At 39.6% G+C, this 25682-nt stretch overlaps 1 protein-coding gene across 1 annotated transcript in view; it reads right to left on the bottom strand.

Moving 5' to 3' along the window:
• The window catches only part of CPLX4 (complexin 4), a 149998-nt gene extending 129363 nt beyond the window's left edge, over nucleotides 1-20635 (bottom strand). Inside the window, exon 1 of the mRNA XM_044070444.1 lies at nucleotides 20529-20635. Within this exon, the coding sequence (XP_043926379.1) occupies nucleotides 20529-20635 (107 nt within the window). The remainder of the gene's footprint in view (nucleotides 1-20528) is intronic.
• Nucleotides 20636-25682: the final 5047 nt, after the last annotated feature.

Here is a 25682-nt window from a genome sequence, read left to right as displayed (position 1 = left end):
TGTAAGTGCATCTCTCACAGGTTGTAGTCTTGGGTGATAGGAGGAGAGGGTTGTCTGTGTCCATGAGGCAGTTGCTGCATTGCCCCAGTATGGCCAGATTCACCAGGTGGACAGGAGAAATCACCGGAAGCTGACCCTTGGACATGCCTGTTTAGGTGCTTTTTTTGTAAAGTACAAGAGCTGTTTTCCCTTACCTTTGAAAGGTACTTTACAATTGTAGGCTGTTTAGTGCCTACGATTAATTTCTCCTTATGTTTATGTAAAAGTCTTTAAAAGTATTGCATACACCTGAATTTGAACCCAATATTGTCTGGGCTGAAAATGAAATGTGTCAATGCATTGACACCTGCTGCAACCGAGTCAGTTAAGCAGCAGGTGTGTTCCATAGACTCAATACTAACTCTCAGACTTTTTGCAATGTGGCTCACATTTGCGCATTGCTTAACTATGCACAAACATGGAAAGCATTGAAAATATATTTCTTGCACGCACAAGCACTTTGCCAACCCTTGCGCACACCTGCTCAATGCGCTATGTAAAATTAGTATTATTATGTATTACTGCTGTTTACTGTTCATTTCCTGTCTATGACATGAAATTACATGTGGAAACATAAACTGAAGGCCCTACCTAACAATCTGTCACATATTTAGAATTAAAATACAACTATGTGTTGCCTCCACCAAAGCACTGCAGCCCTAGTGTCTCAGTACATTTTCCACACATATATATTAACATCAAATGTTGTGTGATATGCAGTACAAATCAATCTGGTAGCATGCAGAACTAGAACTAGAACTGCTGACACATCAGCCTAAAAATCCTTATTTGTAAGGCTAGGGAAGGAATCATCATGGATCTTATCCACAGGGGACATAGGCAACGTACAACACATTTGACCTGACCCATTTTGGTTTTGTCAAGGGTACATCTTGCCTATTACACCTAGTGGACTTCTTTGATACTGACCCCAAAGACCTGGATTAGGGATAACAGGACATACTGTCTATGAAGAGTTATCCAAGGCATTTGAAACTATCTCCCATTCAGGTATCATAGAGAAAATCTCCCATATGGGAACTAACCAATACATTACTAGATTAATGGCCAACTGACAGAACACATACCGTCAAAGTTGGGGACTGCACCTCCATCACTAGACCACTTACCAGTGGAATAATACAATGATCTGTACTGGGCCCTCAACTGTTTAGAAACTATTTCTCTGAAGTCGAGGCAAAGGTAGATGGCTTGTGGCTTACCAAGTTTGCAGATGACTGTCAACTGGGTGCAGTCATATAGAATCCTTCAATGATGTTAACATATTACAGAACGGTCTGACACAGACAAATGATTGGTGCCAATACCTCACTAAAATAATCACAGGCCTAAAGCAGATGCCCTATGCTGACCATCTAAAAAAGCTCCACCTATACTCTGTTGCATATCGTCTACTCAGAGGCAATTTCTGCTTAACATACAAGGCCATGTCAAACACAGAGCTGTTGGACATGCTACACTTAAAGAAATCCCAGTCCCTCAGAGACACATGCTCCAGGGATCTAAACCTTGTCATCGCAATGAATAAAACATGCTGGAGGGATAGGTTCCTGACCCAGAGACTCCCCACACTCTCGAATAGACTGCCCATACATGTCAAGCAGAGCGCCTCTTTGGCCCTCTTCAAAAGGAACCTTGATGATTGGATGGGAGATAGAAAATTCACCCTGGGGATCATGCCAGTCACCCTGCTAGACAGGGGTCCAGGGAAGTAAATACTGCGGGAAGAAATAGACACAGAATTGTTATGACTAGGCTTGTATAGGCCATAGGGCTGATAGCCTAGTAGCAACCTATGAACCTATGAACTCATGGACTGAACATTAAAGCAAAAAATACCTCATTGCCCCTTTTGGAAATGAAGTACCCCTGCTAATTATGATATACATAGCACCCTTCTAAGCTCAAACACAGTGTTGTGAGACTTGGGAATACATCTTGGTAGCAATCTACATTTCAATAACTTTGTGTCCATAGTGGTGAGACACACATTCTACATTGCACACCTCATAAATAAGGCCATCACATCCAAGACCAATGAGGTCATAGCTCTGCTGTACTTGACACTTAGCAGACCTCTAATTGAGCACAATGCTCCCTTCTGTCTGTACCTCACCAGATACCTATATCAACTGCAGAAAACACAGGGGTTTGTAACCAGTAGAATCCAGGGCCCTCAAAATAGAACATACATAAAAAACTGAAAGACCTGTCACTGTACCCAGTACATTGTACTCAGTATCATGAGGGTCACAGACCCAGCCCTACTGGACATCTGCAAATCAAATGGGGCAAGAATAACTTGCTTCAGGGATCTCAACCTAGCCTGTGACATAATCAGAAATCCTAAGGAGATAGGTATATCTCCCAACGATTGCCACTCCTCTGTAATAGGCTCCAATTGCATGTGAAGCAGTGCTTCTCAATGACCCTATTCAAGGACAACCTTGACAACTGGATGGGTGATTAGGAATTCATCCCTGAGATGGCACCTATGTCCCTTATGGACAGGGCTAGTCAGTGCTGATCACAAAATTGCTCTGCTAACAATGACCATCTAACTATGTTCAATAAGGGTACTTGTATTTTTACATGGCTAGGCTTGTAAATGTCCTAAGACCATTAGGCTAGTAACCTCCTATGATGCTATGAACCTATGCAGGCCTCTCAACATCTTCTCTCCAATATGCCCTGCTAATGTCAACCACTATAAGTTGACCTGCAGTCTTGTAAAAGACAGGCTTGTGCTGTGGTGCTTGCATAAAGTATTGAATTTTGTAGATTGCGTACTTAGGTAGGAGTTTTGTTCTCACTGCAGTCAAGTGTGTGTGTGTGTGTGTGTGTGTGTGTGTGTGTGTGTGTGTGTGTGTGTGTGTGTGTGTGTGTGTGCGTGTGTGTGTGTGTGTAGCCAGAAGAACATAAGTGTGTATCCTACAGTTACTGCTCCAGTCCTATGGATTAACAGTATTTTGATAATTGCCCATGCCTACACATGCATTTCATGCAGGCCTCCCAACAACTTTGCTCCAACATGCCCTGCTGTCATCCACTACAAGTTGACCTGCAGTCTTGTAAAAGAAAGACTCTTGCTATGGTGCTTGCGTAAAGTACTGAGTTCTGTAGTCTGTGTACTTAGATGGGTACAGGTTTTCACTGCATTCAATTGGGTGTGTGTGTTTGTGCTATTGCTTGACATTACAGAGAGCTTTTTACACTCGCATGTGGGACACTGTTATTACCATATTCTCCTCAACAGAAACTGCTAATGTCATCAGATATAAAGTGTTGTCTGAGGCACTTCAAGTTAGACTTGAGCTGTGGCACCTGCCTTAAATACAGAGGTCTGTAGTCTGTGTACTTAAATAGGTAGGGGGTCTACTCTCACTGCAGTCAACTGTGTGCATGCACATGTGCATGTGTGCATGTGTGTGTGTGTGTGTGTGTGTGTGTGTGTGTGTGTGTGTGTGTGTGTGTGTGTGTGCATGTGTGTGTGTGTGTGTGTGTGTGTGTGTGTGTGTGTGTGTGTGTGTGTGTGTGTGTGTGTGTGCATTTGTGCTTTTGCTTGACATTACAGAGAACCACTTACACCATGTGGGGCACTGTTACTACCATACTCTCCTCAACAGACACTGCTGATGTCAGCAGCTACATCTGATTTGTAGATATGCACTATACCCACCAGGGGAGGGTCAGAGACTACCCTGGTGGCCAAGCAGAAATCACTCCATCCTATCCAATACTGATTACAGTGACATGGCTTTCACTCTATCTACATACATCATGTCATGGTTTGAAAGCCCTGTGTTTTCTTAGTGACAAACCCCTGTGGTTTCTCCAGCTGCTGCATATGTCTGGTGAGGTACATGCAAAGAAGAGCATTATACTCTATTAGTGCTCTGATGAGGTTTGAGTACAGTGCTGTCATACAATCCTCAGATATGAATATGATGGCGTGACTTATGATGTGCACAACATAGGCTTTCAATACCAATGTGGACACTTGCTGGTCAAAGTTCAGATTGCTATCTACATGTGTTCCCAGTGCTAGCATCACTATCAGCATAGAAGGACTGTTGTCAACATTGTAGTTAGCATGGAATTCCACTTTTCAGAAGGACAAAATAAAGAGATATTTCTTCATTTATTTGTAGATCGTGTGGCTTTGTCATCAATCATTTGTCTGTGTTAGCCCCTCCTGTAGTATGTTATCATCATTGATGGACTCAATGATTGCACCCAGTATGCAAGAATCAGCAAACTTGGTAAGCCAAAGGCCATATACTTTAGCCTCAACTGTCAAGAAATAGATTCTAAACAGCAAAGGGCCAAGCACACCAGATCCTTGGGATATGCCAGTGGTGACAGCTGTTCTGGTACAGGTTGATTCATCCACTTTCACAGTATGTGTTCTGTCGGTGAGCCAATTGGTTAGCCATCTAGTGACGTAAGGGTTAATCCCCAGCTGGGAGAGTTTCTCAATGATATCTGTGTGGGGGAATTGTGTCAAAACCCTAGGCCAGATCGAGATAGTCAGTATATACTCTCTTAACTACATCCAGGCCTATCACACAGAATCAATAGTCTGGGACAACATCACAGATCTCCTATGGCATGACTCAGCACATACACCTTCCTGATATGGTTGAATACAGACTTCAACACACCGTCCACATGGGCTATGTTTCTGTAGAAGGGTGTACATCAGTATGCATCCATCTGAGTGGGGAAGTGGCAGACAGCACCTGATGCGTGCATGTCTAGACACATCCTGACTCTCCTCAACCTTGAGGTAGACCAACATGTCATCATGGAACTTTTTCTAAATGGACACTAGTAATATCCCGGCTGTATGCAACAGACTTGTGTGAGTTGTTAATGCTACATCATGTTTGTTACATCTGATAGATATCCTCAAAGAGATCATCGAGGGCATGCATGATGACAACACTATCATCCTGTGGAACTTGGCCAGGCCAAGGCATCTGTCACAAATCCACACAGAGGTATTCACTCATCACTGTCAGATGTGGCCATAAACAGCTGTATCACCAAGTGGGTAGACCAGTAGATCATATACATGGCATCTAACTATATTGACATGTGTGAAGTGACCTATATCTCAGGTCCAGTGATCAGGTCCATACATCAGAGCTGTCTGCTAGGCCCTTTCCTGTCCATTATTTAAGTGATGGACATCACTGATGATATACACATCCTGTGTCCAAACAGCTGCCTGAAGAATTACAGATTGTGGGCAATCACTGACTCCAACTTTGATATTAGTATAATGCAGACAGTGTCAACACACACCAAAGATTGCTGCCACAGCCATGACACCAACTGCAATGACAAGAAAACAGAGGGGGATCTGTTATGTCAGGAAAACAAACACACAACCAAAGTATAATATGGACATCACACCCTATAATCAGACCAGTATCTATGTTACCTGTGTCCTGTGTCCTGGGGTAGATGGTAAGTGGAACATCCACCAACATGTGGTCACAGTCCTGACTACTCCTTTGTATGCAACACAAGTACTGAGCATGTGCAGGACATCCACATCAGAGGCCATAATACCTCCATAGTTTCCAGCCTTCATCACACCACTAACCTTCAAGTACCTCCCTACACATCTTCCACTGATGTGTAACTGAAGTGCATCACCTTTGTCACAGTGACCTATTATACAGCTTATTGGTCATACCTAGGTATTCTTTCTGTGTCATAAACATTACTGTCTAATGGTGCAGGACCTCCATCAAGTTTTTACACCAGATGCATGTCTGCTATCTGTTCTGGTGATGCACACAGTACATACATAGGTGTTTGACAACATTAATGGCATGGATAACATTCATGACAATGTGCAGTGTGGAGTGTGCCATGTATAAATATATATATATATATATATATATATATGTGTGTGTGTGTGTGTGTGTGTGTGTGTGTGTGTGTGTGCACACCAGTCAACTAGCCTGTAGTCGCATACAGATATAGCCGTGTCCCTCCTAACATCTCCAGCAGATGTTACATTGTCAGGATAATGTGCATGATTACTCTCATAGAGTGCGGACATATTATAATAGTTGTACAAGTATGTTTATGTGCAATCATCTCTGATCACTCTAAATCACATATGATATGTCAGAGACATGGGATTACTGCAATATTGTCCATTATTGTGGTTGCTTCTTTTAATGTCCATGAGTCTTTACCTGTGTCCAACTTCCTGGAATCCTCTGCAGATCCCTAATAGATGTCTTCTGCATTATTCATGTAAGGATGATTATCTCACACAGACATCCTCCCCATTGTTATGTCACCTTGTATGACAGTCACATAGTACACATTTTCACTGTGCAGTCCCTACTGTACCATATTGATATCTGATTGGTCTTGCTGCTGCAACCAACTTCCATTGACATGCCCTCATCTTCTGTACATTAGGTTGTTTTACCTGTCCTCTTTCCTTGTGTTCATTCCAATTCATCTGTGTCCCTATTCAATACACACACTTCCCCTGAGTGTTTATTTTACATGGCAGTCCATGTACCCTTACAGATTATTTCCACAGCTTCAGTACAGAATGCCAGGAATGGGATATCACAATACTGTGCACTGTTGATACACTGACCTGTACTGTGTTTGGACCATATGTTTAACTTTCATACCTCTCAACTGTTCAGATTTTCACAGAATGTTCTGCTGTGTTCCTTATTAAATTTGTGGCTTTCTGCCATATCACTGGGATGATCTCAGGACTGATGCGACTCAATATTACATATATTTGAGTTTCAGACTTCAAATCCTTCAGAACACGTATCTTAAAACAAGCCCCTGGTTATTCTAACACATTTGTATAGGGCAAATATGTCCAATATATCCCTATTTCTGGGTCATTGTCCCCCCATTATGTTGTTTTTTGTCCACATGTTTTGTACTGAGAGATTGAGAACTATCTGTGACGCCCTGGTTATCATTGCGGCATTCTGAGCAAAACTGCAAACCGTCAATGCTCTGATTTAAACAGGAGTGCTATTCATGTTTGGTTACATGGTTTCCTGGCTGAGAACACTGTTGCCAGCCACAAAACCTCACTTATTTATGTTTAAACTCGGTGTGCTGCATGAATATGCAGTGACCGCTGCTGATCACCACGCATCATCATGCACACATGTAAACTCCTTGCAAGCTTTGCGTGAAGCCTACATGGAGTTTATTGAATCCTGGGGAATATATGTTATAGGGCTGAGGAAAAAGGTTAAAAAAGAAGGCATATGAAGAAACTGCTATATTGTTGAATTAAATGGTGTGGGAGTAAAAAAGGGGAAGGGAATCTAGCATGTGAAACCAACTGATTTTGAGGCAAATTAAGTATTAATGAAAGAATAACTCTGGAAGAGTTAGATATAGTATTAGAAAAGGTTTAAGAAAATATTGCAATAGGCAACAATGGTTTAGATTACAGATTTATAAGGAAAAGTGAGAATGCATTTTATGCAGCTATCACATGAAAGGATCACATGAAACAATAAATTCATAACAAAATTCTTAAATCTGATTGCACATATAGCATCTCAACTCATCTTAGTGGTGATATACTCCCAAACCCTGAACCCAAAACGAATACAGCCCACTCAATCTCCCAACCCATCACTCAACCACAAATTTTTTTCAACCTTCCCAGAAAAGGAGCTGATCTACTATTACTTAATATAACCATCAGAAACATTCTTAATAAATTACAATAATTGCATTCCACTATTGCTCTTTACTCACCAGATATTGCTTTAATAATGGAAACATGGCTAAAACCAGACATCAGCAATAATGAAATTATACCTCCAGACTACAATATCCTTAGGTTAGACAGGAAAAACAAAAGAGGAGGTGGCATAGCCATTCTATTAAAAAATAACCTGAATCTAGTATCCTGGGTAGTGAAGTGGTTAGCCTTGTTGCCTCACAACAAGAGGTTCTCCAGTTTCATTCTTAGTTGGGGTGCTTTTTGTATGGAGTCTGCATGTCCTCCCTGCATTCGCATGGGTTTCCTCGGTGTGGTTTTGTCCCACATTCCAAAGATCATTTCTCCCCAAGTCTCCGCTGAAAATGTACTCTGTCCCAATTGGACTTTCCTGGTCAACAAATGTTAAATATAAAAAAAATAAGAATATAAAAATCAAAAAAACCCACCCATGGTTTCAATAATGCAGAAATAATATTTACAAAACTAAATATTAACTCTCGAGAAAACACTTAAATATAGTTGGTGCCTACATCTCCCCTGGTAACAACCTCTCCACTGTAGAACACATCCTCCAGTGGACATCAAACTTGCTACCACAAGAAATAATCATCATGGGTGATGTCAACATAAAATAGTATACCTGTGACTCTCAAAATCCAACTGATCACATAACTCTTCACAGCTTCACCCAAATAATTCAATTTCCTGCTAGGGTTGACAAAATACCTAAGGGGCAGTCCATCCTGGACTGGATCTTAACTAACAGACCTGTTCTCTCTCTTCATTCCCGTTGTCTCTCAAATACCCTTAGCGACCATCTCCCAACCTATTTGCACAGACACCATATAAATTAATTGAAACTCAATATTTACCAACAATTTTGTAATAAAAGAAAGTGTACCACCAAAGACTTCTTATTCACCCTTAAATGCTGTAATTGTTCAACACTCAAGTATCTCCCTCTAGCAGAAGCCATAGATTTTTGTTCCACTTTCCTTAGCATCCTGGATAAACTTGCTCCTCGAAGGACAATAAGAATAAAATCCAATTTTGCACCTTGATTAACCAAGGAAACTTGATCACTATTAAAAATGAGAAATAAGGCTTGGGAAATGTGGCACACCAACAAAACCTCAATAAATAAACAGGATATTCTAGAATTAAGAAACACATCAAAAAAAAAATCAGACAAGATAAGAGAAACTACTACAGTGCTTGCCAAGCAAAGCATCAAAATAACCCTCAAAAATTTTAGTCAGCAATAAAAAAAATCCTACAACCAGTGCAAGCTAGTACATCTTCCTCATCAACCAACAATACTAAAGATAGCATCAAAAAGCATTTAATAAATATTTCACAGAAAAAATCTTAGCCCTTACAAATAACCACCGCACTATGCCTCAACCATCCCACTTAACATCAGATCAGGATAGCAATAGCTTTTCCTTCCAACCTGTTCCTACAGAAATAATAAAAAAAAAAATTAAAAAAATTTAAGCCAACAATTCTAGAAGCTAATCAATACCTGCAGAGTATCTAAAAATCTCTGCTGAAGCCATTTCCTATCTTGTATCCATCCATATTAATCTAGTCATATCCGAACAAAAAGTGCCAACAATTTGTAAAATATCATATATTATCCCAATATATAAGGGTGGAAACTCAACAGAACAATCCTACTACCATCCTATACAGATCTTATCACCATTATCCAAAATTTTAGAGAGATGAATTCACTCTCAATTGCTAAACTATCTCTTAACTAACAATCTAACACTCAGCATGGATTTCGACCAAAACATAGCACTAGTACTGCCATGATGTCCTTCAATAATACTATTAATCACCATAGAAATGATGTCAAACTAGTATCCTCTATGTTTTTTGACCTGTCCAAAGCTTTCAAAACTGACTCTCACAACAAACTAATAACAGTTCTTTCAGATCTTAAACTTAGGTACTCTGCAATTGCATGGTCCTAGGATTATCTGGCCGGATGACAGTAAGCTGTTAAATGGCAACAAAATGTCTCTCCTCTTCAGACAGCCACTCTGGAAGTTCCACAGGGTTCTATCTTGCGTCCTCTCTTCTTCAGCCTATTTACTAACAACCTTCATACTTCTACTCTACATGCATCCTTTGTCCAGTACACAGATGACTCGTCTATAATCTGTGCTGCTCCCACACTCCAACAACTTCAGTTTATAACCCAGCAGTCTTCTCAGCAGTAGAATCTTGGCTAGCTAATGCTCAGCTCATTCTTAATCCCAGTATAAGACTAAACTCATGCTTTTTAAATCCACAAGAGCCACTGACCCCCCCCCCCTTCCTTCAATATTTCATCAACAAATAATACAACTATTTCTCCTGTATTCCATATCAGACTTATTGGTGTGATCGTAAGGTCCCTATTAGATTGATGAAAAATCAAAATCTAGAATGGCTTAGAAGTCGAAAATGGTGTTCTTCTTAATCGCTATTGTGAGATCATGGTACAGTGACTATCAGAAAATTTGTCCTTTCCTCACTGTGGTGCGATCTTGGAGTTGGAATATATATTTAGCAGGGGAGGGGGCAGCCCCCCACAATAGTGATTTTGATTTCCTGTATTTCCGTATGGGTGTTCGAGATTTTGAAGTTTCTTCTATATAATATAGACCCGTGATCATAGACAGCAACATGAAATTCGACATTCACGTAGCACAGTCAATAAAGAAAGTACACAAAACACTTGCCATTCTATATAGACATAAACAATTTCTAACGAACAACACAAAAGCCACCATTGCTAGAACTCACCTTGTCTCTATCCTCCTCTACGCATCTCCCATTCTCACCAACCTAAAGAAATCAGATTTAAGTATACTTGACACCTGCTACAATAAAACTGCAAAGTTTGCCACAGAATCTACTTTTAGATCACATCATTGCCAAGCACTAAGACAACTCACATGGTTAGAACTGCCCAATCTCCTAGCCTACAACCAAGTGACCACAGCCCATCAATTACTCTATCAACCAGACAAAAATCCTGTCCTTCCTAACCTCCTCCAACCATACTCTACTAATTGTGTCCTGCGTTCCACTAACAAATCATTATTAAAGATATCTAAAGCCAACAACACAGCTGGATAATCCCTCATTTTTAACTACATAGCGAAACTCTGGAATTCTCTGTTCCTAAACATAAAAAACTACCACCAGCACTACAAAATGTAAAAAGATCATTAAAATGCATTTAACTAATACATGGATATGCTCCTGTACTAACCCTGGTTAAGAAAAACTATCTTTAACTACTGGCCACCCTAGGAATTGTAATATAGAACTATTGTATATTTTATTAGCCCTGTACTTTTACATAGTTTTTTGACCTTATCAAAATTTTGCTTAATTACTGTTAAGATAATATATTGTAAAATTATGCATACAGTAAAAATGTTGTCCTGTCAATATGTAAAAATGTTGGACTGTCTATTTTATATCTTTTTACCCAGGCAATCAATTTATTATTGATCATGTATGTATCTACTATCATTGCTACATTAATCTATCTTTGTATACATTCTCTGTGTATTAATGTGGAGCCCCCCTCCACGGGCCTCCACTGAAAAAGGACAGCTTGTTCAGTCGGACTTTCCCGGTAAAAAAATGTAAAATAAATAAAACTTAAACTAATCTGGATAAAAAGTGAGAGGATAAAATAGTAACACTAGAGACTGAAAATTCTGAGTAACAGAGATTTGAAGATAGATATAAAAATCATGCAAGTGAGATGTGAAGAAATGTTAACAAAAGTAAGCTAGGAGGAAAGCCTTATTTAAAACATATATGACTGGAAAATATAATGAATATTATATTATATGAAGAAGAACAAGGCAGATTACTAGGACTGCTGGGATGTGATGTAACTAAGGCGTTTGATAATGTAAATTAGGAATCATCATCAACCCCCTTTTTTCCCATTATCTATATGGGGTTGGTGTGCTGTGTCAACTGTAGCAATGTCTCTTGATTCATTGCTGCTCTCCTACCTTCTTCAACACTTATACATGACTGTCACAGGTCTCTCGCACAGTCCATCCACCTTTTTACTGGATGCCCTTGTTTCCTTTTGCCTTCTTCCTGTCTGCCCGAAATCTTCTTTACCATACTTTCTGCTTTTCTGCACATGCCATAATCTGTTCTATTTTACCTTGTCTGCAATTGGAACTACTTTGGCTTCAGTTCTGATGTCCTCATTTTTTCATCTGTCCCATGGTATGCATCCTACCACTCATCTCAGGCATTTCATCTCCATGACCTCTAGTTTCCTCAACTACTCGGCCATTACTGCCCAGGTTTCTGTACAATACAGTAGTACTAGTAGCACCATTGTTTTGCACACCTTACTTTTCAGCTTCTTTGGCATTCTTCTGTCATACACTACCTCTGACACTCTGTGCCAGTTGACTGCAGTCCCTCTGATTCTAGATTTGACCTTCTCATTCAGACTTCATTTCCCTTCAATGATCCCTCCTAGATACTTGAAGCTGTTAACCTGTTCCACTACTTTCCCTTCTATTTCAGTTCTCAGCTTCTTTGGATTTCCTCCATTTGCTACCATTAGAACTGACTTATCTGTGCTGAGTTTCAACTCATATGCCTTCAGTTTTGCATTCCATTTCTGTTTCCTTTGCTGACATTCTTGTTCACAGCCTGCTTGTAATACTATATTGTCTGCATACAGCAGCTTTGTTGACAAGTCTCCTCTGACCTGTTTGCTAATGTAGTCCATCACCAGTATAAACAGCAGTGGGCTCGGAGATGAACCCTGGTGTACACTGGGAACCCCTCTGTGAGTCCAAACACTGTTTGTACTTTAGTCATTGGATCTTTGTACATAGCCTGTACTAATTCTACCAATGTTTCTGGAACTTTGAACCATCTCAAGACTGTCCAAATCAGCTTTCTTGAGACCTTGTCATATGCTTTCACCAAGTCTAGGAATGCCCAATTGGACTATTTCCTTGTCTCTAGCTTATTCTCAAACATCTGTCTCACTGCAAACATTGAGTCACTTTTTGCTCTGAATCCAGACTGCTCATGTCCCATCTTACTTTCTACTACTCTTCATATTCATTTATCAATTATCCTGTCCAGGACTTTCATGCAGTGTGATATGAGTTTGATACCTGTATACTTCTTAATGTTGTGAATGTCCCTTCCATTCTTGTATACTGACACTAGTATACTTATTTTCCGGTCATCTGTTATACACCTTTCTCTCCATACTGCTATGAGTACCCTCAGGAGCCATTTCTCCCCTGTCTCACCAAACATCTTTATCATTTCTGCTGTGACCTCATCAGGGCCTGCTGCTTTTCCTGACTTCATTTTCCTCAGTGCTGTTATTACTTCCTATATGTTGGGCTCCTCCTCTTCTTTCAGTGTAAGCTGTGTCTGGGGCAGTACAGCTTCTGATGGGTTTTCTTCATTCAGAAGCTGCTGTACATACTCCTTACATCTGCCTTCGATGTCCTATGGGCCAGTGAGCAGGTTGCTGCTGGTATCCCTTAAAAAGTTATCTGACTATCCTCTTTATCTTTCTGTACTTGCCTTGCAACCTGATAGAGTTTATTTGTGGTCTTTACTTAGTCACTTTCCAGATGTTGGCAGAGTGCCACCAATGCCTTGTTCTCTGCTATTGCAACTCCTCTCTTAGCCTCTTTTGTTAGCCAACCAGTATTCCTTCCTAGCCTGGTCCATCTTTTCTATCTCCTACCTTTTCCTGCACTCCTTCTTTCTTTAGATGACTTCCTGGACTTCTATATTCCTCCACCAACTTTCCTTATGTACCTTGCTTCCATACATGGTCCGGCTGCATATCTGTTCTATAGTTCTCACACATGCAGCTTTGAGGCACTGCCATTCTTCTTCAACTCCAGCTATTTCTGCTTCTTGCTGAGGTGCTAGAGCCCTGAGTAATTCCTTGAACTTGTGCGCTTTCTCTCCACTTATCTTCCCAGTCTTCACCTGGTCTCTATTGACCTTAGAACCTTCTCTGACCATTGCTTGACAGACAGATCATGTCAACCAGTCATTTATGCTGTGGAAAGATTGTTTCACTGGGGATAACTTTGCAGTCACTGATTCTACGCCAGTGACCTTTCCTTACTAGGCGGAAGTCTATGTGAGTTACATGTTGGCCACCCTTGTATGTGATCTTGCCACTGTTTCTCTTGCTGAACCATGTGTTGGCAACCATCAAGCCATTTGCCAGACAGAAGTCTAGAATGGCTTATGCTTCTTTATTCCTGTTGCCACACCCATGTGGACCTGGGCAGTCTTCATATCCTGTTTCTGTTCCTATATGTGCATTCATGTCACCGATTATCAACAATAATTCATGTTGTCCTGTTTTATCTAGTAGGTCTTTCATCTGTTGCTAGAATGCACTCTTTTCCTCATGATTACAACCCTGCTGTGGGGCAAAGGCTGAGATTATGAATACTACCCCATCATTAGGCTGGAATCTGATTGCCATTAGTCTGTCACTAATTCTGAAGGCACCCCTCACTGTCTTCTGAAGCCGCTCTCTCATCCCAGTTCCCACCCCATTCCTAGTCTGTTCTCCTTAGTAGTAAACTCTGGATCTCATGCCAAGTGGCTTTGCTGCACTGCTCTTCCATCTTGTCTCGTGGATACATAGGATGTCCAGCCTCTTTTATACCATCATATCATCCACTTCCAAGCTACATCCTATCAGTGAGCCCACAGTGAGTGTAGCAATTCTTAGTTTATGTTTCACAGGTTCATTGGTTTTATGTTCACTCAACAAAGTGATCCTAGGTAACCCAAGTTGGGCAACTGAACACCAGTAAATTAGGAATAACTGCAAATAATTATGGAGATTTGTGAAATAAATAAAGAAAAGATAAAATATATGAAATCTGCATGTAAGAAAAATAATATGAAATTATAATAAATGGTCAGTTTCTCCTTCAAAGCCTTTATGTATGCCCATATTAGGGTCAGTAACAATATGTATAACCACATGAGACCCCCACTACAGAGGTAACACTTAACTCAGACTATGGAGAAACCAAAGTGAGTTATCCACCCATCCAGTGAAGCATCTATCATTAGCACATGTCATGTGTTTGGCTACAAGGCTGGTAGTCCCAGCCAAAGATTGGCTGGGATTGTCCATCACTCTAGGGTCTATTAATGGGGGGGGGGGGTTCTGACATAAAAGGAAGCTTTATTAGTGTGTGGTGACTGCAGCCATTGGCAACTCACAGTCCACTGCAGTACCCACATCCTAAGGTATACAGATGGCACCATGAAGATTGTGGCAGCCATAGAGCCTGAAAGGTGTAGCAGTGCAGCAGAATATAAGCTTAGAACATTTCCACAATCCTCAAACAGGCTACCCAGCTCATGACTTTTGGGTACTCTCCATGAGCAGAAATTACTGACACTTGAGAGTGTCTAGCTCAGTGGTAGTGAAGAAAACCTTCTGAAATAGGATCAAGTTTCAATCAGTATATTCTCCCCAAGGCTTGCAGCCATGGGCACAGACATGGAGATCCTTGGTAGGGCCTCCATGGACCAGTCAGCGAGGCTGGGGAACACAATGAGCTGGCTTTCTTGCAAGGCTTTGATAACCATGAACAAAACCTTGGTAAAATCTCTGGGTAAAGACAAAAGATCAAATTATGCACTTTCTATAGAAAGTGCTTTTTACCCAAAGTCACTCTAAGGAATCTTCTCTGCAGACCACCGATCAATGATGTGCAAGAAAGCAGCCTTTATATTCAGTGATGTTAGCCAAGCACCCAGCAGCAAAGGAGGCATGACCCCCCCCCCCCACCCACCCAGAGAGTCATAATCTGAAATTTCTGTACTGATTACGCTTGCTGAAGTTACTGAAGTCCAGGATGTAATAGACATTTTAAATCCAGAATGTGGAGGGTGAAGAACCCTAGCCATCACCAGCAAGGCCTCACCAGTAAGAGTCATAATCTGTATGGCCTCTTTGAAGAGTAGAGACTAAACCTCTTTCAAGAGCTCTTTGAATTAGCTTGCTCCATGAGCATAGTAATTTTTCAAAGGAAATGTGTTCTAAGGTATGCCCACCTTTACCAAATCAAGGGCTTATTGATCATTTGTGACCCTTTATGATCCCAAGCCATAATGAATTCAGAGAACCACTCACAGGTCATAGATGGTAGCCAGGACTATAAGCAATGAGTCTTCAGGTCATCCTTTTGGGTAATTTGGTTGGCACAGTTAGCAGAGGTAAGACTGTACATTGCTTGAGTGGTCTTCTTCAGTTTGCAAGGAGGATTCTTCTTCATCATGGATTTGCTAAGTATAGATGAAGAAGAAGCAAATTGGGGAAAATAAGTTTATACTGGCTCACCAGGTCCTCTAAAATCTCTTGCTGAATAAAATCTCCATTTTCAAAAGGGCATGAAGAGCAGAATGCATGAGCTCTATCTTAAGGGAGGACAACCTCAACCAGTCCATCTTCTGCAGGCACATGTCAGCTCCAGCTACCCTAGTCACAACATCAGCCCATTGATATCTACAGTAGGCCATAAGGAAGCACAGTCTGGAAGCTGCAGAGTGAGTTATCTTTTGTCTATGTCTTCCTTGTGACCATACGCAGGGAAAAAAGGAAGCTTTTCCACTGAATGGCCTACTACGAGGCTAGAATATAGACAGTTGAGAAAAATAGTTCAGGGCTCTAAACCCCAATAAGACATAAAAGAATTAAAAGAAAACTCCCTTCCCTACCTTGCTTATATGTACACATTTTTTGTCTGGTGGCAAAGTAGACCCAATGCCTGATTAAGGAGATCACAGAGGCGTCAGCCTGAGGATGCCTGACTAAAATATTTTTCCATTCAGCTGAAAACTAATGGACAGTGTTTGTTTTGTTACAAGCCACAGCAGCAGAGAGCCACTGTTGCAAGGTTGCATATGTACCATCTTTAATAAGTGGCTTCACAGCAGTGAAACCACAAGGCACCATCTGCCCTCCCTAGAACCTCATTAATACATTTCTGGGGGGAAGGAAATGGAGTCATCTGTTATTCCACAGAAGAATTCATGAGCATCAGGGTTTCCCAAAGGTTTTGTATGATGAAAAGCTGCATGACTGAGAGAGCCCATTATGTCCATCTGCCTTAGAGATAATGTCCTCCAGCTACACAGGCACATCATAGGAAGTAGAAGAAGAGGAAGTACCCTCCCACTAACATTTTCAGGGAGAAATTCATGCTTAGCTAAAATGAGGTGGATAGAGTGTGTGATGCACACAAAATGGCATAATAATCAGCTGACAAGGATCTGTTTCTCCTGGGAACACTTGCCAAAATAGCATGAAGATTAGCGAGGTCTGTAACAAGCCAGTGGTAGCATCAGCCCATGTTTTGAAAGGGTGTGATTCTACATTTGGAGATTCAAACATCCACCTGAAATCAAAGGCTGAACCTCTGAGCTCTGTTGTGGGAAAACCAAGTGAACCCTCCTCTACATTGGACACCTGGAAGGAAATCTTGGGGGAAGAGACCTCTGCTCAAGTAATACCATTGAACCATGTACTTGTGACTCACTAAGTTACTCCCTAGGATCAGTCCAGTCCTATGTTCAGCTGAATGACAACAGGAATTGGTGGTGCCTCCCATCATGGGCTCTACACCCTCAGATAAGATAAGACATGTATGTCCCCCAAGCATTTTGTCACATGCTGAAGTACAAAATAGGAATGCACTATTAACCTCAATAGCTGATGGTGAATTCTGTGATATGAAGGAACCAGAGGGGGTGCCTCTGAAATGAGCTTATATCCATGAAGGTTTGACCAAGGTTTGCTTACCATTTGTTTGACCTTCTGATACTGTTTCAGAAAAGACCTGGAGGTGGGCATGGAGCTCACCTTTCAATTATCATACTAGAGACTGTTAACCATGGCATCCTTCCGGCAGCAAGGTGGACCAGAAGTTTCTATCTCTGATACCTTGAAGTAGCTGGGTAGAACAGTCATGCTTCACATCATACACTTCTGGAAGTTACTTCATATTTCATATCCTGTACATTTGAACTTCTTACTGTTCCTTTTACTTCTATCAATTTAGCATCTTTGTTATGTTCCACAGGGTCTTCATCGATATTTCTCCAAAATCTGTCTATTTCTTCTTTTTTTTTGGTGGTGTTTCAATTCCTTTTGCCTTGTTTCCCAATTCTCTATAAAACTTTTTTGGGTCATCCATAAATTGCTTATTTTGTACTTTTTCTTTATATTTATCTGCACATCTTCTAAGTGTTTCTGCCTGTGCTGATATCTTTAGTTTATCACTTGCAATAGTGTACAATAGATCCTGGGCTGTTGATACTGTGCATTGTTTTTATCACATCTGTCTTTTTAAGTATTTTCATTTATCTATTCCCTCTTCTATAGTCTTCTATCAGTGACACTTCTTGTCTTAATTGCTTTATAGTTTTCTGTATTCAACACACCCATGATGGCATTTAATTTCTTCCCTTCCTTTCCCTTATTGCCTCGAGTTTTTGTGGTAAGACTTTATCTGCTGTTAATTTAGCTACACAGTTTTATATCCTATTTACTGTGCTATATCACATGAATTTCTGTGAATAGTCTTGATTACTGTGTTTATTTGTTTTATCAAATTTTTAACATTTTGGGTCTTACTGACTTTCTGTAATCATTTTCTTTCATTGATCTTAATGTGTCTGTCCATCTCTATTAAATCAAGCAACTCTTCTCTTAGATTATTTTCTTCTAAACTGAGGGCACATTCTTTGTTCTCCATTTCCTGCAGGTATTCTACAGAAAGTTCAGCAACATCTTCCTGTAACATATTCTCTTCAGCTGCATCCTGCATCATCCATTGTTCGTTCATTTTGGAACTCGCTGGCCATTCACTCCATAACATTAACTACATCAGAGTTGCCACCATTTCCTGCTCCTTCCCTTGCTGTCCAACTCCAAATGGAATGTTTGTACTCTCCAAAGTATCTTCATGTGACAACTGATCATATGCTTCCCACTCCACCTGTTTCTCCTTAATTTGGGAACTCATTGTTCCATCATGCCATGATGTTACCAGAGTTGGATTTTCAACACTAAATCCTTCACTTTGCAGGCAATCCATAACATCAGTTTCTATTTCTTTAACTTCTACTTTACCAGTCCTCTTTTCTACTTTTCCCCTTTGTTTTCTTACTTTTTGTATTGTGAAATTTTCCATATCTGTATTCGTTCGCCTGTAATTCTCTTCAAATATCTTTGGCGCTATTTATATATCTATATATCTATATATATATATATATATATATATATATATATATATATATATATATATATCTACATCTATATATATATATATATATATATATTAGTTTTGTTTCTCCTTTGCATAACTATTGCACTGTATTAAATCTCTTTGTATTTTCCATGTCAATATTTCTTCTTCAGATGCCTCCTGCTCCACCTGTTTCTCCTTACTTTGGGGACTCATTGTTCTGTCATACTGTGATTAGTTAAGTTACTAGAGTTGGATTTTCAACACTGAGCCCTTCACTTAGCAAGTATTCCTTAATCTTCTGCTTTACATTCCCCCTTTGAGATCTTACTTTTTGAATTGTGAAGTTTTCCATATCTGGGTGCCTTTGCCTGTATTTCTCCTCAAATATCTTTGGAAATGCTTTTTGTTTTGATTAGTTTAGCTTTCTCCTTGGCATAAATATTGCACCATATCAGATCTCTCTTTATTTCCCATGTCCAGTGGCAAAAATTTGCATATGAAGCTTTTGACAGTTTTTCTACTGCAAGTATTTTTCTTTCATCTAATTCCTCTCTTAATTATTATTTTGTTTATTTAACATTTGTTAACCGGGAAAGTCTGACTTGCAACAAGTCAATTTTCAGTGGAGGCCCAGGGAGAAATGCTCCAGATGCATGTCGTTGTAATGTGGGAAGAAACCACAGCACCTGGGGGAAATCCACACAAATGCAGGGAGGACATGCAGACTCCACACAAAAGGCACTCCAGCAGAGAATGAAACCAGAGAACCTATTGCTGTGAGGCGACAACACTACCACTGCACCACTGCGCCATTAATCCTTTTGAATACATTCTATCTGGAAATTCTGGGCTTCTTGCATAATAGCAGCAATACATAATTTCTTTCATATCCTTAATAGTCCAGTCTGTCATCTTTATGGTTCCTTTTGGCCGGTCAGTTTTTGTGTTTTTTGTGAACTGCTACTTCCTTCTACATCAGGTGTGGCCATCCTCCTCTTGAGCCTGGCTTAACCCCATTGTAGGAATATTTCTGTGTCTTGAGGATTCCACATTGTCATTTTTTTCCATTCCTGGCATCAGTGCACATACCAGGATTAGGTTATTTTATATCCTGGAATTTGGGCATCTAGCTGCCTTTTTTACATTTTTTAACCTACTTCTGTCCATGATATATGCTGTATAAAGTACAGTTTATACATCAGTGTCATCTTGGTGAAATTGTATGAAAACAGGGTCTACTTCATGAAGGTACTCACCAAGACTCGAGGATAAATTCAGTTCCAGCAATACTACTTTCCTTTGCTTGCTGATTTTATCATCTCTTCATTTGGACCCCTATCATCTCTTCATTTGGACTCCCCATTTCTCCATTCATGCTCAATGTTGGGCATGGGGGTCACCTTTCATTTCCCATACTAGAGAGTATCAACATGGCATCCTTCTGGTAGCAAGGTAAACCAGAAGTTTCCATCTCTGATGTCTTCAGGTAGGTGGGTAGAACAGCCATACTTCGCACCATGCTTCCTTTCTGTAGAGTGGATACAATCCTAATGCAAGTTTTGTCTTATTTTCCAGCCACACAAATGTTTATAAGACTGTGCTGCTTTAGGTATTGAACACTGAAAACTTTGCAAGACATAAGTCAGTAACAAGAACCAAAATGAACAAACCTATGAATGACAGAACAATATGAATAATAGCCATCCAAGCCAGGGTGAATTCAGAGAACCATTCACAGGCTAGCCATAGATAGTAATCACGAATGCTACTGTTTAGAGTTGGCATAATGATTAAGGTCTTCACCTCCCATGCACAGGGTACAAGGTTCAAGCCTGATCTCCAGCCAGTGACTGAATGGAGTTTGCATGTTCTCCTTGTGTCTCTGTGGGGTTCCTCCCACCTCCAAAAAAACATGCTGAGTTTTTCCACCTCAAACTCAGCCAATAATAGACTTATAGCTAGCAGCTATGGTACACACTATCCTGTAGACAGGAGAACATGGATCATAGACAAGGCACCATATCAGAGCTGGACACTCGATGATCTAAAAATTGGCATTAGGTAATTTAGTCACATTGACTAATGATGGCAAAAATGGATATGGGTATTTGCTGTTGATAAGTGAGTTGAGGATGTGGCCTACTCTGACCTATGTCAGGGACCCATACTAATGGTGGGAGTGGTCTATGTCCCCTATTGGCCAGTGTGTGCCCACCATAAAGCACATCAGCATGGGGCAGATAAGGTATCTGCCAGCAAGTGTCCAGTTGCCCAGCTTGAGTTACCTAGGATATCTCTGTTATGCAACATCTGGAAGTAAAACCAATCAACCTGCCAGACATAAACTATACGACACTCAGTATGGTGTGTCACTGATAGTATGGAGCTTGGAAGTGGATGACATGATGTTAAGAAGGAGTCCTCGATATCCAGGACACAAGATGGAAGCACAGCACAGTAAGACACTTGGCTTGGAATCCAGAGTTGACTACTCAGCAGAAGAACACACTCTAAAAGGTCATGAGGATTGTGGTGAGAGAGAGGCTTCAGAAGACACAGAGGAATGTAAGAAGAATTACAGATTCAAGACAATCAGAGCATAGAGCAAGGATAAAGCAGTATTCATAATCTCAGCATATACCCCACAGTAGGGTTGTGAAAGTGAGGAAAAGAGTGCAACCAGGCAAAAGTTGCAGGACCTACTAGATAAAGCATGGCAACACGAGTTGGTGTTGATAATGGGGACCAGAATCTACATATTGGGACAGACAGAACAGGATATCAGGACTGCCTGGGACCACATGGGTGGAGCAACAAGAATAAAGAGGGAGAGGCCATTCTAGACTTCAGTTTAACAAATGACTTGATGGTCACCAACACATGGTTCAACAAGAGAGGCAGTCACAAGATCACATACAAGAGTAGTCAACATGCAACTCAGGTAGACTTTCTTCTAGTTAGAAAAGGACACTGGGGTTGAATCAGTGATTGCAAAGTCTTCCCAGTGAAACAGTCAGCCCAAAACACAAACCACTGGTTGCCATAATCAGCTGCAAGCAGTGGTCACGGAAGACTATAAGGTCAATACAAACTAAGCTGATTATTTGGAAGTTGATTGGAGGAAAAAAGCACAAAAGGACAAGGAAATATTCAGGGATCCAGCACCTCAGGAAGATGAGGAAATAGGTGGAGATGAATAAGGATGGCAGTGCCACAGAGCAGCATGTGTGAGGACTACAGAGCAGACAAGGTGCATAAGGAAAGCTGGTAGTGGAATATAGACATTCAGGAAGTCATCAAAAGAAAGAAGGAGTTCAGGGTGAAAGAGAAACTGTACCAGACTAAGAAGGAATACTGGCTGGCTAACAAAGAATCTAAGACAGTACTTACAATAATGAAAAGCAAGACATGAGAGGCACTCAGTGGATGGCACAAAGAAATTATAGCAGGTTGCAAGGCAAAGACAGAAAAATAAAGAAGATAGTCATTGGGTACTCATCATAAGGGATGCCAACACTGATGTGATCACCAGTATACAGGACAACAAAGGCAGATGGAAGGAGTACTTCCAGCAGCTTCTGAATGAAGAACATCTTAAATAAGCTGTACTGCCCCAAACACAGCCTACAATGAGAGATGAAGAGCTGCCTACCCTAGAAGAAGTAAGAACAGCACTAAGGAAGATGAAGTCAGGGAAAGCAGCAGGCTCAGATGAGGTCACAGCAGATATGATAAAAATGTTGGGTGAGATAGGGGATAAATGACTCCTGAGGGTACTCATAGCAGTATGGCAAGAAAGGCATATCACTAGTGATTGGAGAACAAGCATACTTGTGTCAGTGTACAGAATAAGGGGGGCATTCACAACTGTGGGCAGTGTAGCAGTATCCAAAACCTGTCACACTGCATTAAAGATCTGGATAGGGTGACTGATAAGCAAATACACAAAACAATATATAAACCAACAAAGTGGCACTGAGTAAAGAGCCTTCCACTGATATATAAAATCCAATAGTTCAAGAACAGAAGAGGCTCAACACGACCGAATGAAGATGATAAAAACCTTTAATACTGCAGCAAGTAAGCGCTTTCACATTTCAAGAACGCTTCATCAGACTTAAATAGCTAACAACTGTCCGTGAATTCCACTGTTTATTTTAACGAAAGAATGGTAAGCGCTTTTGGCTGTGTTACTCCAGCCTTCATCAGACAAATTTGAAATGCTGGTTGTGCTAATTTTATAATGCTACCAATGCAACAATTATCCAATAAATCAATTCATTATTCTTATACTAATTAATCAAGTACTAATATAATATATATAAAAACATATAAAAACACATGAATACTTCCTTTTTACATAAAATATATATAGAAAAAATAAAAATGTATATATATATATATATATATATATATATATATATATATATATTTGTGATGTCAATGTACAACATGAACTGATATAATAATTTAATTTAATTTATTTTTCTACCCTTAAGTAATGTGAATTATGAATATGATAATGTTCAAAAATGAATAAATAGATAATATATATGCATTTAGGAACATATTGTAAATATTTGTTTTAAAAATGCATTTGATACAAGCATACATTTTAAACATTTTAAAATTCATTTTAATAAAAATATTGAATAAAAAATAAAAAATACCATCATGAGTATATAATGAATAATATATGATTTTGCTATGAACAACATTAAAAATGTGTATGCTATATAATTAAAATGTTGTTTGACCACATATGTAAAAATGTGCCTATGTTTACCTATTAAGAGCTCTTAATTTTAAAATACTCGTGATAGAAATAGAATCATTTATACCTGGGAATACTGTGGCATTTAAAAATACTTGCCACCAGTATTTCTTAGACTCTAATTTAATCTTCCAAGGACCTAATCTGGGTGAGGAAATGACTTGCTCCAATACTAGGAACTTAAAATTATGTGTTGAATATTGCATTATGTGTCTATATAGTGCATTGTTTTCTGAACACCTACTGATGTCATAAAGATGCTCATAAATACGCTACCTCAACTTCCGTTCAGTTTTACCTATGTAATAGGCTGAACATTGTGTACATGAAGCTGCGTACACTACCCCAGAGGTGTTGCAGTTGTATTTTCCTTTTACATGTACACTGACACTGTTTATGCATACTTGCTCGGTTTCCATAATGTGTGAGCAATACCTACACATATTACATTTCCTCATAGAGCCTGTATTATTTCTCTGTGAATTTAAAGCAATATTGCACCAATCCTTTAAATTACTGTCTCTTTTATATATAATAGTAGGATGTGGCCCCAATAGATTTACTAAAGGTACATCCCCTTTTATGAAAAAACAGTTTTTTATAATTAGCTCTTTTATAAGCTCTGAATCCTGTGTGTAGGTAGTGATGAAAGATGTATTAGCCTTATTAAATTTTACCTTATTAGAATTGCCCATATTGCAATGCGTGTCACCACCAGAAGTGTTGTTATTACCCATTGTTTCTGGCAACTGTTCAAAAGTGTGTTCCTCTATGGAATGTGAAGTTGTAAAATCAGCTTCTTCCAATAGTGGTCTATAAAAACCACTTTTCCTCTTGGTAACCACTTCATGCAATATAGTTTGAACAAATTGCTCTGGATATTCCCTATTTTTAAACAATTTGACTATATAATGACATTCATTGATGAACTCGTCATATTCAGAAACCATGCGTGCTGCTCGCACTAACTGTCCCTTCAATACAGCCTTTTTTACATGCTGGGGGTGATGACTTTGAAAATGCAAAAATTTATTAGAATATGTTTTTTTACGATGTATGTTAGCTTTTAATTTATTTTTCACCCAATCTTTTTGCAGGAGTACATCCAAATATGCTATACTGTTACTGTCCAATTCATGTGTAAAAACCAAGAAATCAGTGGTGGAATTTATATATTTTATAAATTGTTCAACTAACTCTATAGGTCCTTTCCAGAGAAAAAAAAAATCATCCAAAAATCGACTGTATAACCGTATGTGTTGCATGAATTCAGATGGAAACAAAAATCTATGCTCCCATACTGCCATAATGACATTTGCATATAGAGTACCTACGGGGAGCCCATTGCCACCCCCTTAATTTGCTTGAAATAATGTCCATCATGTTATATAAAATTATTCGATAAAACAAGTTCCAAAAGATCAACAAGTGCATTGAGTTCATCCTGAGGTGTACATAAAATTTCAAAAAAGAAATCAGTGAACCAACCAATGCCCAATTGTTGCGGTATACAAGTGAATAGATCCTTAACATCCACTGTGATGAATACCACTTCATCTATTTTATCAATAGATAAACTGTTGACCTTAGTAAGAAAATCCCATGAATCACGACAAATATATTGTAAACGTTTTATCTTTTCTTTTAGCTTCATATCTATGTATTTTGCTATATAATAAGTTTTAGAGCCAGTGCCATTCACTATAGGTCGCATAGGTGGATGCTGCACATTCTTATGTAGCTTGGGTACTCCAAACATTACAGGAATTTTGGGATTTTT

This window comes from Protopterus annectens, chromosome 1.part0 (assembly GCF_019279795.1).
Source record: "Protopterus annectens isolate FY-2018-M chromosome 1.part0, PAN1.0, whole genome shotgun sequence".
Classification (NCBI taxonomy): Eukaryota; Metazoa; Chordata; order Ceratodontiformes; family Protopteridae; genus Protopterus; species Protopterus annectens.
The sequence above is the reverse complement of the archived record's forward strand: the minus strand, read 5'-3'. Positions and strand labels throughout refer to the sequence as shown.